Source organism: Anopheles coustani, chromosome 2 (genome assembly GCF_943734705.1).
Source record: "Anopheles coustani chromosome 2, idAnoCousDA_361_x.2, whole genome shotgun sequence".
Taxonomy (NCBI): Eukaryota; Metazoa; Arthropoda; class Insecta; order Diptera; family Culicidae; genus Anopheles; species Anopheles coustani.
In genome coordinates this window covers 14,713,097-14,729,493 of record NC_071289.1, presented here as the reverse complement: position 1 = coordinate 14,729,493, position 16,397 = coordinate 14,713,097, and the positions used below count along the sequence as shown (strand labels likewise).

Sequence of the window (16,397 nt, the reverse complement as noted above, 5' to 3'; positions counted from 1 at the left end):
TGCCTTTGTTTTGCCCTTTCTCTCCACTTTATTGTTCCGAACGATACTAACTTGGCACCAGCGCATGACACTCTCCGTCCTTCGGCTCCCCTATTTCTTACACCCTGCTTAAGCTACTAACTGCTACCTTTTCACCCTTTTTGCGGTCGAATTATTTACATAGTACATAGTTAAAATACTACCGATAATAGTTTTATAAAAACGAAAAAAACGCACAACCAGTACTCCTGTTTGCCGTTTGTGTGCACGAGCGGAAAACGAGATTTAATAATCCTGAGTAATTTTACGATATTTTACGCCGCACACGTGTTTTTTCTTCTCGTTTTCCCACGTTGATCTTTGCTTGTTTCAACGGTTCGCAGCATTCACCATTCAGTTTACCTCACCTACTCCCGCGACGGTGAGTGTTAGTCTGTTCCTACCTTTCGTTTCCCTTTTGTGTCCTTTTAAGGAATTTTATATGTATATTTTTGCGTGTTGAATAATAACACGATCGCGTTTAATATCATTACCGGCCTCTAAAATACTCCAAATAGAGGATCAAAAGAGATTGGAAGAAGAGAAACAAGTGGCAGAGAGCACGCCCCAGGTCGGTACGGTGTAAGCATGATGTGTATGGTTGGATGGAACAATGGAGGGTCAAATAAATACTACAATACTGTACTTCCGATGGAGATAGAATGTGAGAAGGATTCGGCTGCCGATTCCTAAAACCTCAGCCACAGACAGAGGGAATCCGTCCTGGTACGGATCATTCGGTGGGTTGGAAAAGAACGTTCGGGAAAAGGAGCCGAGAGGTCTAGGTCGTCCTTCTCGCCTCCCTAGGCACTGGGTTGTGATGAGCTGAAGCTCTTCTGCTTGATCGGCGTCGGCGTCGGGTCCATGACGTAGTTGTTACCCTCGGCCGTCGGTCCCGTCTGTCCCGGCAGCGGCGGAAGCTTATCGTTCGGATGGCGATGGCTGGCGGACGTTTTGCGTGGCTTCGCCAGCTGCGTCGTCGAAAGGCCCGACACCGGGTACTTGGCTTTGGGTGACTGACTGTTGTTGTTGTTGTTGTTACCGGGCTGATTAGCTCCCGGTGGTGAACCTCCACCAACACCACCACTGCCTCCGTTGGGGACACACGGCGTTGAATCACCGTTCATCGTTGCGGCGGAAGTGACCGTCGCCGAGGGACCGTTCGATCCAGCGGTTCCGTTTGCCAAGCGCGCCCCGTTGCCGTTCGTCTGCTTCGGATGCTTCGGCATGACGAAGGCACGCGTTTGCTTCAGCAGCGACTGATCGTGCATGAGGGCCGAGATGAGGGGCAGATCGAGATGTTTGCTCTTCTCGCGCAACGTTTTGATGTCGATCGAGGTGCGATCGGTTGCGGCAGCGCTCGAGCTAGAGCCCGTCAGCGTGCTGAGGTCGAAGTCCGGGTACTGCTTCTTCATCTGCGCCTGCAGCTTCGCACTCGGTCCACTCGGTTTCGGGGGTGTCGGTTTGGCGGGCACTGCGGACGAAAAAAGGAATTAGTTTCTTATCCCACTTCTGGGTGATTGGCGCAAGAGTGGGGGTGGGAGCCTTACCTTCCGGTGGTCGTTCGGGGTTAATAAACGATGTTTGTGATGGCGGGGGAATGGCAGCCGGTGGCTTCATGGCTAGCATGCCGGCGGTATGTGCCGGCGTCGGTGGGGGAGGCGCTTGCGTCGGCAGGGGCAACGGCAGCGGCGGCTTCCGGATGGCTTTCTTACTCTCGTACGGGGGTGGAGGGGGCGGCGGGGGATGCCGGCGTATCTTCGGCGTGCTTTCGACCGAGTTGAGAATGTTGTCGTCCGAGCGGGAGCGGGCGAAAAGGGCGGGGGAACCGGCCGCCAGCGGGACTCCGTGTCCGTTCGATGGGATCGACCCGGACGCCTTGGAGGAGGCGAGTGGCCGGGGACGCAACGGAGGCGGCGGCGGTGGGTCGTAGGACGAGCAGAGACTTGCCACCGACGGGCTGTAGAGGGGCGAGTAGGCGCCGGGCAGCTGGACGTACGTGTCGGAGAGGTTCTGCGTCGAGGCGTAGCGCGAGTTGGAGGACAGCGCCATCGAGAGGTACGGCGTGCTGCGGTAGATGGCGTGGTTTTTGCACGCGTCCCAGCTGCGATTGTGCGCCCGAACCGTGTGGTAGGCTAGGTAGGGCGGCGGCGGCGGGCTTTGGGCCATCGCGGCCAGGATCGAGCCCTGCTTGGCGTCGAGGTACTCCTGCTGGCTGATCGACGGGTCCTGGATCGGGTAGATCACGTAGTCGACGTCGCTGAACATTTGCCGCTGGAACAGCTCGATCTGGGACCGGGCCAGCTGGCTCGTGTAGACCGTGGCCTGCAAGTGCGGCGGTGGTGGAGGAGGCGGTTGCCGGGGCATCGTGGGAGGAGGTGGTGGATGGTACTGTCGAGGTTTGATTACGGGCAGCAGGACGCAAGCGGTGCGATGCTGTGGAGGCTTCGGCATCTCCGTATACGGCGGTGGTGGCGAGGTTATGGCTTTATGGTTAGGATGCAAGTTGTACGGCATACCGATACCGCTCGGCGGTGGTGGAGGGGCCGCAACGGGAGTTGGTTTCGGTTGCGGAGGTCCCGGAACTGGTGGCGGTGCGGCCTGCGACAAATTCCCGATGTTATTCACCGTCGGAGCGGCAAAACTTGGCTTCGGAGTCTCTCCCACGACGCTGGCGTGCGCTTTCAGTATGTTTATCTGCGGACGCGTCGTGATGAAGCGCGCCGGCACTTCCTCCGAGACGGGAGCGGCCGAAATCGGCGCCACCGGAGTCGTACGCATGGTGATCGGCTTCTGCGGGTATGGAGGTGGATCGCGCAGTGGGATCGCCGGGGCTTCCGGATCGGCGACGGAACTCCGAATGTCTGGTCCACGCAGTCCCGTCGTCTCGTGGTGCGCATTGTACGGTGGAGGTGGTGGTGGTGGGGAATCTTGCTGTTGTTGTTGCTGCTGTTGCTGCTGCAGCTGCTGACCCTTCGCCTGCTTCTGCTGCACCTGAGCCAGCAGTACCTGCGACGGTGGAGGAAGCTGAGGTGGCTGAGGACGCTGTACCGCCGCCATGTTGCTGTCGATCCGCTTCGGCGGTGCCGGCGGAAGCACCTCGTCATCGTCGAACTCATCCTCCGTTGGGGCCGTGTCTTCGCTGCCCTGCAGGTAGCTTTCCCCCTCCAGCGGAAGCGGCAGTGTCACGTAGTCGCAATCGGAGTCGAGTGTGTGGCTGACGGTTTTACGCGAGGGATACGTACCACGGCCGACGATCAGGTCCGTTAGCTCCTCCGCACTGAGCAGCGAGTGCTTATTGTCCGTCGGGTCACTGCCGTCCCCGCGGAAGGATCCGGCAGCACTGACGTTCGAGTCGGAGCGCATCCGAAACTCACTGTTCAGCCCACTGTCAAGCCGGGGCCGAAAGTCTCCATCGACCGAGTCGACCGGCTCTAGCGGATCTGCCATTTCGCTCTGACACGGCTGGAAGCAGCCATAGTGGGAGCTCTCGTGTGACTCCGACTCGGCGATCTCCGACGATTGGCCCGTCATCTCGCTGCTGTTCATTGTGTACACGCCACTCGTCTCTGTCGGCGGTACGTGCGCGATCGTGTACACCCCGGAGTGTGTCTCTTCCTCCTCCTCGTTGATGTCATGATCGAGGCAGGTGCTGGTCGCCACACTCAGCGTACTGTTCTGGGCCGTGTGACTGAAGCCGAGCACCAAGCTGCTGCAGGTGGACGTTTGACGCCGCTCCGGACTCGGAATCGGAGCGCCATGGTTGCTCACGGTGGTCGTTGTGCTGGTGGTGGTCGAGCTTCCCGGCGGCAGGCTGAGACAATCGGTAGCGACCACTACCGTCGAGCAGGTGGACGAACACTGCGAGCCGATGTTGTGCTGCGACGATGGTGAGGATTCGCATTCCTTCCGGCTTTCGGATGGTTTCGTCTCCGCCACGCTTCCACTGTCACTTCCAACGCTGGCCGAGCGGACGGGGCCCGCACCAGAACCGGCCGCCGTCCCCGCTCCCCGCCCGCCAGCGACCGATAGAGCCGCGAGCGTTCCCTCGAGATCCTTGAGGGACACCTGCCCGACGGACGACGTCTGCCGGGAGACACTGGGACAGTCGAGCAGATGGGCCAACGCGAGGCTCTCGGTGGACGGTGCGGCGAGCGTGGCGGTCGGCGGTGTGTTGATCATGATCTCCAGCTCGTCCTCCGAGTGCACCCGGTCGCTCACGATCCCCGACGTGGTGTTGGAGCTGGTGCTCGAGATCACCGAGATGCGCTGATCGCTCTTGCTCTTGTACGGCAGGTTGAGGGCGCGCGAGTACAGATACGGGTACCCGTGGATGCAGCTGCTCTCCTCCTCCTCGCGCTTGATCGCCTCCGTCAGGCGGGGCGCGATCTTCATCGAAAACTGGTGCGTCTCGCGGCACAACGCCAGTATCATCTTGTTCTTGTCGTCGTTGGTCGAGTAGAGCGTGATCTTGCTGTCGCCCGAGCATATGGCGAACTTCTTCCGATCGAAGCTCAGCTTGCCGATGTGCGGCCAGTGGAAGGTGGTCGCCGCCGAGCTGCTACCGCCGTCCGTCGCGATCCGTATACCCTTGGCGTAGATACTGAGCGTGACCGAGCCGAGCCCGGTTTCGTGCTTCGTTTGCCGCATCCGGAAGATGTGCGCGTTGATCGCCTCGTTCAGGTTGCACGCCTCCCGGATGTAGTGCGTTTCTGCGTCGGCCCGGGACAGGCCACGGTTCTCCCGGTGGCACGTACTTGCCGCCGCAACGCCCCACGCCGACCGGAGCGCTGGGTTGAGGTACTCATCCGCCCGGAAGTACTCCGCACCTCCGGTGGAGCCGGAAGCAGTGGCGTTTGGTGTGGCACCGGTTTGGCTGGCGTTTGTGGCCGTCGCGGCGGTGGTGTTGGTGGCTACCGACGACGCACAGGACGCTGATGAAGATGACCCGACGGCCGACGGGTTCGGCGACGAGGTGGATGTCGAGGTGGCGGTACTACTTTTGCTGGTGTTGGTGTTTCCACTGGTCGTGCTGCTGCTACTACTGCTGCTACTACTGCTGCTGCTGCTGCTGTTGCTGCTATTGCCGGAACTTATCGACGGAGCGGTCGCCGACGTGGAACATGAAGCTGCCGCAGGTGTTGCCGCCGCCGGTGGTACCTGTGACTGCGGCTGCACACTGACGGCCGATGTGGAGGCTGAGGCTGCCGCAGTCGACGTGGAGGAGGAGCCGGTTCCATCGTCCGGCACGCTGTCACCGAGGTCCGCCTGGAGCGACAGGCCGGAGAGCAGGAGCAGACTCTGCTCGGAGCACTCCTTCGGCAGCTCCCGGTTGACCGCGTTGTACTTGAGCTGCAGATAGTAGTTGTGCCGCGAGACCTCATCTCGCAGCATGAGCGGGCTCTCGATGTAGAACTGCACGCGAAAGTGTAGCTCCAGGAGAGGCTTCCCGTTGGCGTCCAGGCCCTAAAACGAGGGGGGATGAAGAAATAATTCAGCGATCAGCTAGAACTCTCATAAGGGCTCCTCCGTAAGGGCTCTGGTACTTACATGAGTGTGCGAGGAACGCCAGCTTTTGGGCCCATACTTGGACAGTTTGCTCTCGGGATCGGCGAACAGGTACTCGCCATCTGTTTTGGAAGGGAAGAAAGCAAACACAACACGATAAGTATATGCAGAAAACAAGGATTTGACTAATTTTGGATCAAGAAACTATAAGTTCAGATGATCAAGAATATTCAAGGAACGAAGTTCGCGCTCCTTTCGAACACCACTGCGGCCACTCACTAGATCACAACGACCAAGGTGAGTTTTCAAGGTTTTACACTCCCAGGGATGGATGGTGGTCCGATCACGATCACCAGCGCTACGACCATCCATATCGCCGCTATTTCTGCGGCCCTTTTTAATTACCCTGTAATCATTACGTCGCCAGATCGCGGTGGAATAATTCGTACCGAGGAACGATGGAGCGCAACGTTCCGTTCCGGGAAAACGACCACCTTTTCTTTCTTAATGGACAACCGATGTGTGGCGATGCCGTGCGTGGCATCAGCCGGCGCTGAACAATTGCAACAATGCACTAATTGTCGCCAAATGCCCGGACGTACGACACACGCCACCGGAGAACCACATGACGCGACGGTGGCGCGATGGCGCCAGCAGTAACCGTCCGCTCTGTCCCCCGCCCTCACCCTCAGCCCCCCAGGAAGGGAGTTAGTTCGCGCGTGTGAGGGACTTGATTGCAGGTACCAAACACCATATGGTTGCGTGCGCAAAGGGTCAAGTGCATGATGCAGAAGTAAAAAAAAAGCAAACCTCCGACAACAGAACGAAGCATGTCCGGATGAAGTCATCGATCGGAATGATGAGGAGGGGAAAAGCGGTGCCGCGGGGGGGGAGAGGGAGAAGAATTCCATCGACACGCAGTTTACTTGCGAGCAAGTTTATGAACCCTCATCGTTCGTCGAAGCGAAGGGGTGTCGTCACGGTCGATGGCCACCATAAAATGCGGGACATATGCCAGCGTGACAAGCTGGGGTATGTGCTGCCCGTTAGTGTCTTATTTTTTTCTCTTTTGTTGTAAGGGTTTTTGTTTTTGCTTCCGTTCCTCCCGAACCTCGATGGTGATCATATATCATCGCGCTTTCGGTACGTCGTCGTCGTCGTCGTCGTCGTGCGGCATTTAAAGGCAGGCGAAGCGTTCGCTGAGAGTTCGATCGGAACCCGCAGCATAGATATCATAATCATTCAGGGGATTTGAGGGTTTTTTTTTGTATCCAATCGAAGGGAGCAAAGATCTAGGTTTACATTTTTGGGAAACTTGCGGGATTTACAGCTCCCCTTTAAAGTCCCACTCCCATCTTCATCCCCCAAAACCGACGCGTATCGGAATGTGTGTGCGCGCGTAATATGAACTTTTTAAAGTGGGCCACAACGAGCTGGGGCGCGCATCGAGACATTGAAAAAATGGGTAGCGTGAAAGACACAAAAAAATGAAATAAAAATAGCGAGCATACAAGCGCACTTCTCGCAAAAGCGGAATAAAAGGGAACATCACCTTTAGTGGGACAAATACTACACATGGGCCCATCCGAAATTGTTTGTAGGACGCGACAGTGCGGGAGAGGGTGCGAAAGACGCTTGATGGGACGGGCATGAAGAATGTTTTAACTACAAAAAAAGGCACACACACACATAAACAAAACAATGAAAATAACATGATGGGAGGGAGGTAAAAAACAGGCCATCCGAGGTGGAGACTCTCTCGAGCCGGCATCTCGATCGCGACGTCGTCTCCGAAGGAATGGCAAATAATAAAAAAAAAAACCCGGGCAGCTCGCGATCACCGGCAGCGAGACACAAACACATATGCTCGCGGGATGCCAAGAGCATGACCACGTTCAACTGAACCGGACCGGGGCGTGCGTTTCTTCTGGCGGAATCCGCACCCATACAAGCGGCCGGCGAACCCACGAGATGGAGCTGGAATCGAATCGAATCGCTCATCGGAATGAATTCGCGTCCACATCGACGCTCGTGGCGACCAAGGGAGAGTGGGGCGAGGGAAGGCTGGGGGAGATCCGGCAGCGGAATCTGGTTGGGGTTGGTGTGGCCAAGCGAGCGATGAAGAGAATACGCTGGAATTCGGATCAACCGGCTCTGAATGAATCCCAAACACACCAACACCGAGTCGGGGGGACGGGAGGTGGGGGTCGGGAATGCGACACTCGCAGCGTGAAGCTGGTGGGGCAGGCTGGGAGGGTAGGAAATTCCAGTTTTACGGCGAGATCGACGGAGCCGAGCAGTGAGCGACCGGAGGAAGTTATGCGATCGCGAACCGATCGAAAGCGCGGAGAAAAACAGATGCCGCATGCCGCAGAAAGTCAAGAGCTCCACTCGTCGTCGTCGTCGTCGTCGTCGTCGTCGTGATCGTCATCATCATCATCTTCTTCTTCTTCTTTGTCGCCGTCTGCCAACTCTTAAATTCCCTTTCCCCTCATTTCAACCCTCGCCTTTGTAGCTCGCACCTCACGGAAGCCACCCTTGAATATGCTTCGACGATCGGAAGAAGGAAGGCAAAACAAAAATACACTATACTACTAAAATTAAGCGTCTTTTAGCCCAAACACTACCGAGGGAGTTTCCCCTAAAGCCCTACCCTACCCAGCGTCAAATACCGGGAGACGATGGCGTGCGATGGTGGCAGCCATTTTGCTGCGGTGCGATCGGTCACGTGTTGCACGAATATCTTTCACGCCACACTTTGGCCACTCGCGTTGGGGGAAAGGCCGGCTAAGTAGTTCAACGAAACTGCGGTCTAATGGTGAGAAGGCAGCACCAAAGCTGTCCGCATTTCTTGGGCGTCGGAAGACCTCCTTCTTTGGTGGCTTAAATAATGTAGGATTTAAATGTTTGAAGCAAAATATGTTCGATTATTTCAATACACCCTGGAGCAGCACAACCCTCGGGATGTGGTTGGGAGCTTGTTCGAAGAACTATCATTCAAACGACATCGATGCGAGCACAAACGACGAGCGTGCACGAACACCGAAACATAACCCCAACCGTCACGTTACTCCGGAGCAGTTTTTCGTCCTGTCTGTAGCGAACAAGTAATGGAGCGCGATACACCGATTTCAACGAGCGAAAGAATGAAAAAATCAATGTCCAAAAGCAAAATTGATGATGACAAATACAAATCGATTATGTAAATCGGATTTTCATTCTTTCACCCCTTTTTCTCCCCCCAACGTGTCATGGTTGGTTCGATTCGCATTTCGTTCGTTTCAACAATTGACTCGAGAAGCTAAAGGGTTTTTCGGTTTGTATGTTCATTTTTGCGACAGCTTTAAATTCAGCCTGTTTCCTGTGTCACTTTTTTCTCCCGCCGTCTCTTTCCCTCTATCGCTGTTTGTTTTATCTTACCAAACCAAAGAAAAAACAACCAAAAGTCAGCGAAATAAAACGAAACACTATAAATAAAGGCATACAGGCGGTCATCCTTCACCCGCAGCCACAATCGGGGCTCCCTTCGGAGGGGTGGAGCGGTAGGGTGGGTTGTTTCGGCTTTAAATTGGCTTTTTTTGGTTGCTTCTTCCAAGGGACCAAGGCACAGAATTTTTGTGTGTGCCCAAATTTGCATAATGGTGCGAAGGTATTACACAGGCTGACACGAAAACTCCCTCTTGAATAAAGAAGAATTTTCACCAACAGACACCCATATACACGTACACTTGGAGTCGCGCCAAAGGGACATGATAGTTGACTATTCCAAAACTTTATCTCCGGTTCTCTAATCGGAATCATTAAGGCACTCGTTTGATGGATCTTTTGGAGGATTTATGACGGGGAGCGAATACTTTTAAAATGTCACGTCGGATAAAAAACATCAAGCCGCGATCCTCGTTTTTATCGTATGCATTGGAAGGTAAGTAGCATCATTACGAAAGATGAGTAATATTTAATTTCATTTATACAATTCGTTTACGAAAAGAATGAAATGACTGATGATTTCATTTAAAAAGCCGAAAAAACCTTGCCAATAAAACGAAAAGCTTCATCCCTGTGTAAACCCCTCCCAGGGAAACGAGGAATAATTATAAAAGAAAACTTAACACGAGACAAACGCAATCGAGCGCGCGGAGGTTTCAGCAGCAGCAGTCCAAACCAGGGAGGCTTAAAATGAGATCGATCGAGCAGAATCAAACGAAAAAGAAAACGAAAAACGGGAAAAGAAGAAGAGTGAGAAGGCATGAGAAGAACAGCACGAAGGAGGAAAACCAGGAAGGAAAAACAAAACAAAACACAAACTGCGAAAGCACACTCGGCGATGATCGCCTACTGAGCACGAAAGAGAAAACGACGCGATGCTGCGCGCTGTCGTTGTGTCGTGGTCGTCGTCGTCGTCGTCGTCATGGACAGGAAACCTGCTTCGGGACATTAACGGCAGCAGCATCAGCAACATTTTCGAAAGGGAGGATGCCGGGAAGTGGCCAAGGGTGTGCCAGAGGTAGGTAAAAGGAAGATTACGATGTTATTGTGTGTACGAATCTGCACACACAGCCACACACCGCAAGCAACCAGGTACACGGAAAGGTATCGGGAGGGGTTTTTTTTTACGATACCTCAAAGGTATGCAGATGACGATGTTGGCCATGCTGCTGTTGCAAAGTTTATGGCAAGGGATCGAGCGCTCGGAGGATGCTGGGATACGATTTCACGCGAGCCGGCGAACGGGCAGGCTGGAGGCGGTGAAGCTTTTCTTTTTGATCGTCTTCTTCAACAACACACGGAGGACAGCCCCACCGAGGGTCGTCCGTGGAAAAAGGACAACGCAGGAGGAGAAGCCCGAGTGGCAAACGAAAAACTAAAAATAAAAGCGCGCGCGAAAGAGAAAGACTCACAAGCGTGAGGCAGGTGAGAGGAGCGGGCGCGAGCGATGCGGCGAAGGGGAAGGATAAAAACGGGAAGAGGCAGAAAGCAGAGCCAAGACAAACGGCCACGAGGAATTTCATTTTTGTAGGCTCCGAAAGACATAGGACGCGTGTTTCAGTAATTCAGGTAGCTGCGTCGTCGACCCGCTCCGTGGTTCGGGACGTGGACGAGGGGATGCTGTACGGTGATGTGATCCGCGTGTGTGTGTGTTTGTGTACCGCAATAGCGCGATCGGTTCGATCCTCCTTCTTGGCGGCTCTGCCGTTTTCTTCCGTCTTTCACTGGCCGCTCGCGGTTCGGGAGACGTTCGTTCTGGCGCGATCTGACCGCTCGGCGCGGGAGATTCTTTGCGCAGCGTTTTAATTTGTGTGCCCATTTCTGGACGGCGCGCGCGGGGGGTAGTGGCGGCGGTCGGTCCAGCAGGACACACTCGTTCGATTTGGAAAAGATTTCTTTTACATTTGCATTTTTTCGGGGCTTTTATTTGCTTTCCATAACACTGCACACTGATCCTATTGTTTGCCGCCCGGCAGATGTGGCTTTTAAAAATTCACTGAACATTTTGTGAGGGCTCCACATCACCCCCCCCGGCCCTTCCCTACTCCAAAAGGCATTTAATAATGAGTCAACACTTTTTGCGCCATTTTCAATTTGTTTTCCAATCGAATTTTTCCATCGATTTTTGTTTAGGTTTTTTTAAAGAAGGAAATTGAATAGGCAATTGGCGTTCAATTGAATTCATTTACATTTCATTTCAAACTCCTTCGGCTTTGGTTGAAGGGGAATTAAAAGGAGAGATTTTTTCTGGGGTTTTTTTGGAAGTTTTATATGCCGAAACACATCTGACGTGGCATGGTAGTGGCCGCACCGAAGCCGGTGGCTGCTTTCGAGATTTTAATTAATGGCGGCGCGAGATATCAAATTTTATGACATCGCGATCTGTAAGGTAGGAGAGGACTGGCGGGCCTGTTGTCGAATCGATTTCGATGAAGCGTTTGTTTTGTTGTCCACCACATTTTACCTCGGTATCGAAACAATGCCTTTCGGATCACCTCGACCCGAAAACAACCACTCCCACCGCGGAGGTTGCCGCTTGTAAGATCGATCAACGGCTGGAAGGAGATCGCCATCCAGCAGCCGCCACCGACGAGTGCCGGAATGTGCGTCCCGGTGCGATCGTGAGCCCGTTGGCGATAGTGTTGGCATGGAATGTGCTTTCATGGATAGAAGGAAAAATACACACACACACACACACACACATACACTAGCTGCACCATGCCCATTTCCTCGCGATGGCCAACTGATGCCGGGATCTGCTGGACACTCCCGTTTTCCTCCACCCTAGCGACGCTCCGATTGCGTCCATCAGCTTGGGCTGGGAGGACTTTACATTATTTTTTTCTTCCCGCTCCCTAATGGCAAACCGTTCCGTTCTGGACCGATCAGAGCAGAAGGGCCCGGGGCGGGCCGGGTTGCGAGTCCGGGAAACGATTAATTATCGCTGTGCCCGGCGGGGGCTGGAACGACCCCATCCCCACCACCACTTAAAAGCAGCCATTTCCAACCCCTGAACTTACCTATTAGTACGGCCAGACCGAACAGCTCCGTGTCCAGCATGCCTTGCTTCGAGAAGTGATGGCATGTTTGTGCGTACACTTCGCGTACGCGACTTTTTGCTTCGACTAGGAAGTAGAGTGTGCGTGGCTGCGGCGTTCCCAATAATCTGGAATGGCAAGAGGGAGAGAGAGAAGAAGAAAAAAAAAGGTTTAGTTACAAATTAATGAAAAAAGAAACCCCCGCCAACAACTGGGACGATGGTGGGTGCGACACGTAACAGGCGTAAGAAGAAAACGGAAGGGGAAAAAAATAGTCTCAAAATAACTAAACTAAACTAAAACCCCGCGAAGGAGAGATGATGTTGCGGCCGCAACCGTTCTCGTCATCTTCGTGGAAAGGAGAAAGGCACCAAAAATGTGGCCTCATAGCGTACGCGCGAAACCCGGCCAAGAATACGCATTCCGGGGCGCGCGGGCCAGACGGACGAAACAAAAACAAAAGCAAAAACTAAAAAAAAAAAAAGGAAGGAAAAACATCACGAGTGAAGGCATATAATTTCGGGCTAAACGGTAGGTGGGTGATTTATGATGGTCATAGCGATTTAATGGGGTCATTGAGATGGAATTTTAATTAATTCGATTATGCTGACCGCAGTCCAACGTTGGCCTGCTGGTGTGTGTGTGTGTGTGTGTGTGTGTGTGTGTGAAATCGGGGTGAGGCGAGGGGACAAACGCACCGGTGCCGGTCACTAATTGACCCTCTCTCGGTCGGGGAAGGTGCTCTGTTTGCAGGAAGGCTTAGAAATTGGGAAGGCAACACCGGCCACTTTCCCAAAACGTGCGTTCAATTTGACCGCCCGGATCGTTTTGTCCTATTTTTTATGGATGTTGTCCTCCACTGGGGCTATGATTAAATGGGACCGAACGCACACGATCCTACCACGGTTTCCGCTGGGATAAGGATATTGACCACAAGAACGGATCCCGAAAATCGGGACGGAATCACAGAGCGACGGCTTCCGGGTTTGACCGATCAGGCGAGGTCGAATTAAAGGTCGCCCAAGAACATGCGCTCCGACACAAGCAGAATGTGGCCCGAACGTGGAAGCATACATACATTTCCCCCTCCGTTTCGAGGGTCAAATTAAGGGCGGCATCCGATCGGCCGCCGTTGTCGACGATGGCGCCGTGCTTGAGCGTGGCCTTCCGCGGCGAAGGTCGTACAAGGGGTATCATTTTGATTGGAATTTTCGGCCCCCCGTTCGACGAGCCGCCATTTTCGAGGTGAAACGACAGAAAAATGCTTCCTGCCCGTCGCGACGGCGAAAAAATGCTTCTAATCGGATTACCCAAAAAAAAAAAAAAATAAAGTTCCCTCGAGCTTACAGGGGGACTGGCCAAGCATTTTTTGGAGTTCAATTTTGAAAGCAGCACTTAACGACGGCCGGCAGCCCATCCGAAGAGTTTAAGCCCTCGCAGGTGCACGTAGCTTAAGCCGAGCGTGGGCATTTCAACATTAAACCCTCTTGAAGGTCATCAAATGTGTTCGAGTAGTCGGTATCACAAATGTTTTCAACATTATTTAACTTGTGAACTGATCTATTGATGATACAAATTCTTCTAAATTGCCGATATTGCCTTTATAGTCACATTTTAGGAAACTAAGATTATTTTATTGTTTACTCGTCGGAGTCTGCATTTTATTAGGGTCTTATCAGACCACAGGAATTACAAATCAACATACTGATTTATACTTACTTTAAAGCTAGAAATCTGGTACCCGGAGGTAGAGGTCGGGAAGGTGGTGCGCAAACCTCTAAGGGTGCGCTGACGGTGCAAAAAGCTCGCATGCTGCATCGTTACCATCTGCAGTAACCTTTACGAAATATTTCCTATAATTGGAAAGAAAGAGAGAAGAAGAGAAAAATTAGAATATGAAACATAGTATTAGCATCATTAAATTAGATTTTAGAACCGTGTTTCAGCGAACATCAACCCATTCTTAATGGATAAAGGATATCTGAGGTTAAACACAATTTTCCCAGGATGAATGTGCTACAATGTGCCTGATTTTGCAACAAAGTCATTGCACAGCTTGCCCTTGGTCGTTCGCTTGGTCGTCAAGGGCTGGAGGTAGCATGCGGAGAAAAAAGGGTGTCATTAAAAAGCAACCTTCATCAAGGTAGGACCGAAAACCAGGGGGATGGACCTGGCGGCACCACCAAGCTTCCTTGTGGGGCTGTTTTGAACATTTTAAACAGGGACAGAGAAACATTGAAGTGCAGGATCTCGTCGTGAGGAGGGGAGTGGGGAACTGTGCAAATAATGACTTTTCTTGTGGCATCGATTTCAGGAAAACCCCATTCAGCGAACAGTATAATTGCCTTGGTGGATTCGGTGTTTGTCCAGAGTCTTTCGCTTTCCTCGGAATTGAATTTCGAACTAGAACGAGCCTAAAACCCTTTCATCGTGGGGCGGCCCTTAGGGTTTCTAAAAAAAAACGGGAGCATCGTCACTCAAAACCCGCAAGATAACTGCCGGTTTCAAGTGTCCCGAGTGAATGCCGGGAATGTGTGGATGAAATTTCGGGAAAGCTCACGAATCACGAGCCTTAAAAATGCGTGCCTCCCCGGGACGAACGCGGAACAGATGCACGACGACGGTCTGCGCGCCGTAAGGTAAAACCCAGGGACGATCCCAAAGAGAAATGTTTTTTGTTACCTTTTCCTCCCGTTTTTTTTTCCCCCGTTTTGGTTATCCTCCGCGCCGTACGAACGTCATTTTCAAGCGATCGAAACTTCAACTTAAACGCTATCTCGTGCATGCACATCCCCCCGGAGAGCCCGAAAACTACGATCATCATCCCGGCATCCTAACGTGTTCCTTTCCTCTCACGACCGTGGCCCAAAACACCGTCTGCACCCTCCGTCCCTGCACCTTGTGACCATCATCATCATCATCATCGCCATCATCATCTTCATCATCGTGTATATACTTATTTTATCCCTTCGGGTTATAAAACCGGTGATGGAATGTGGATCCGTTTCGTTCCGTTTTGTTCAGACGTTTCTCTTTTTTACCTCGATCATCATCAGCCTCTCCCCCCCCCCCCCCCCCCCCCCCCGGCCAAACGTTCCCCTTCGCACTACACCGCGCGCGTTGTCCCGGGATGGTGCTGGCTGGCATCTCCTTTGGGTGGATTTTTTCCCTCCCTCTCGGTTTCATCGCTTTTCTATGTTCCCGTGACTCGGGCTGGAGTTTCTGTTTTGCGTCAGCGTCGTCTCGCGAACGCAATTTCGAACGCGGCACGGAACGGCACACGATGCTGGCGACGGCGATCGAAGGTGGAGTAATGGCCCCGCCAACTGCCACCGCCGCCAACAACGCCACCGACGCTGGAGCTGGAGCTGACGACGACGAGAAAGCCTCGTGATCGGTTGGCCGCGTTGGCTCGCGCGATTGACTGCTCGCGAGTCGGCAATTTGAGGCGCAAAGTCCAACCAACCAACAAAACCGAATGGGCGTTTTGATCGAAGTCCCGCCGCAAACACGTCGACCCAAAACCAGCGTTGTTCCCTTTTTCCCTCCCTTCCTCGTCTGTTGGGGGGATGAAACCGAGATTCGGCGTCGGGAGTGAAATGCATCGCCTGGCGATGGCAATAACCGCGCGCCAAAACTAAGCAGTATCGCGTCGGGAGCATCGCGAGAAGAAAAATATGACCAGCCGTAAAAATAAATAATTTCGTACGATGTATCCTGGTGTGCCGGCGAGGGAGAAAGAGCGAGAAGGAGCTCACGTTGGATGGTAGTTTTCGTAATTGTTGTGTTATTTCACTCCGTTCACCGAGAGCGTCAAGCGAGCTCCTCGCCTAAACTATCGCCCAAGTCTTTCGTTGTGCGTTGGTCAAGATTTCGATGCACGTACCGTGCAGCAATTTGACAACATGACCTGTCTGTGCTGCGATGCTTGTGCATGTCTACAAAAGACGATGTATAGTGGTCTACTATAGAGAAAAATTGTCATTAAAAGGAAAATATGTTCGACGAAGGAAGCAAGCAGGCAAGAAGTGGTCGGCAGAATGATCTTTAAAAAAGTATTTCTATCAAATACAATATTTCAAAAATGTATTTCAATGAAATAAAGTTCTATGAAACAGATGATTTTGAAGGCCTTTTTTTTTTGCTAAATAAACTTTTAAGAGATGTTTTTAAGCAGTTTAAAACGTCTCCACTATTTCCCCTGTTGTATACGAACAAAACAGCCTGAAAAAAGCATGGAAAAGCGTTCTTTGCCCTGGGCTGATGGTAATGGTCAATAAAATCAAAATGTCGCCAAAAAACATACTCCAGCATCCCAGTGTGCCGAGAACTAAACCCGGAGTAAAA

At 52.7% G+C, this 16,397-nt stretch overlaps 1 protein-coding gene across 1 annotated transcript; it reads right to left on the bottom strand.

Annotated features, from left to right (window-relative positions):
• Positions 1-821: 821 nt before the first annotated feature.
• On the bottom strand, positions 822-13,861 carry LOC131266906 (protein expanded). The gene is made up of 6 exons (XM_058269595.1): positions 13,770-13,861; positions 12,033-12,178; positions 5,569-5,648; positions 3,070-5,484; positions 1,569-3,000; positions 822-1,492 (listed from the first exon to the last, which is right to left on the bottom strand). Exons 1-6 carry the CDS (start codon positions 13,859-13,861, stop codon positions 822-824), a joined length of 4,836 nt encoding a protein of 1,611 aa, XP_058125578.1.
• Between the last annotated feature and the right edge of the window lie 2,536 nt (positions 13,862-16,397).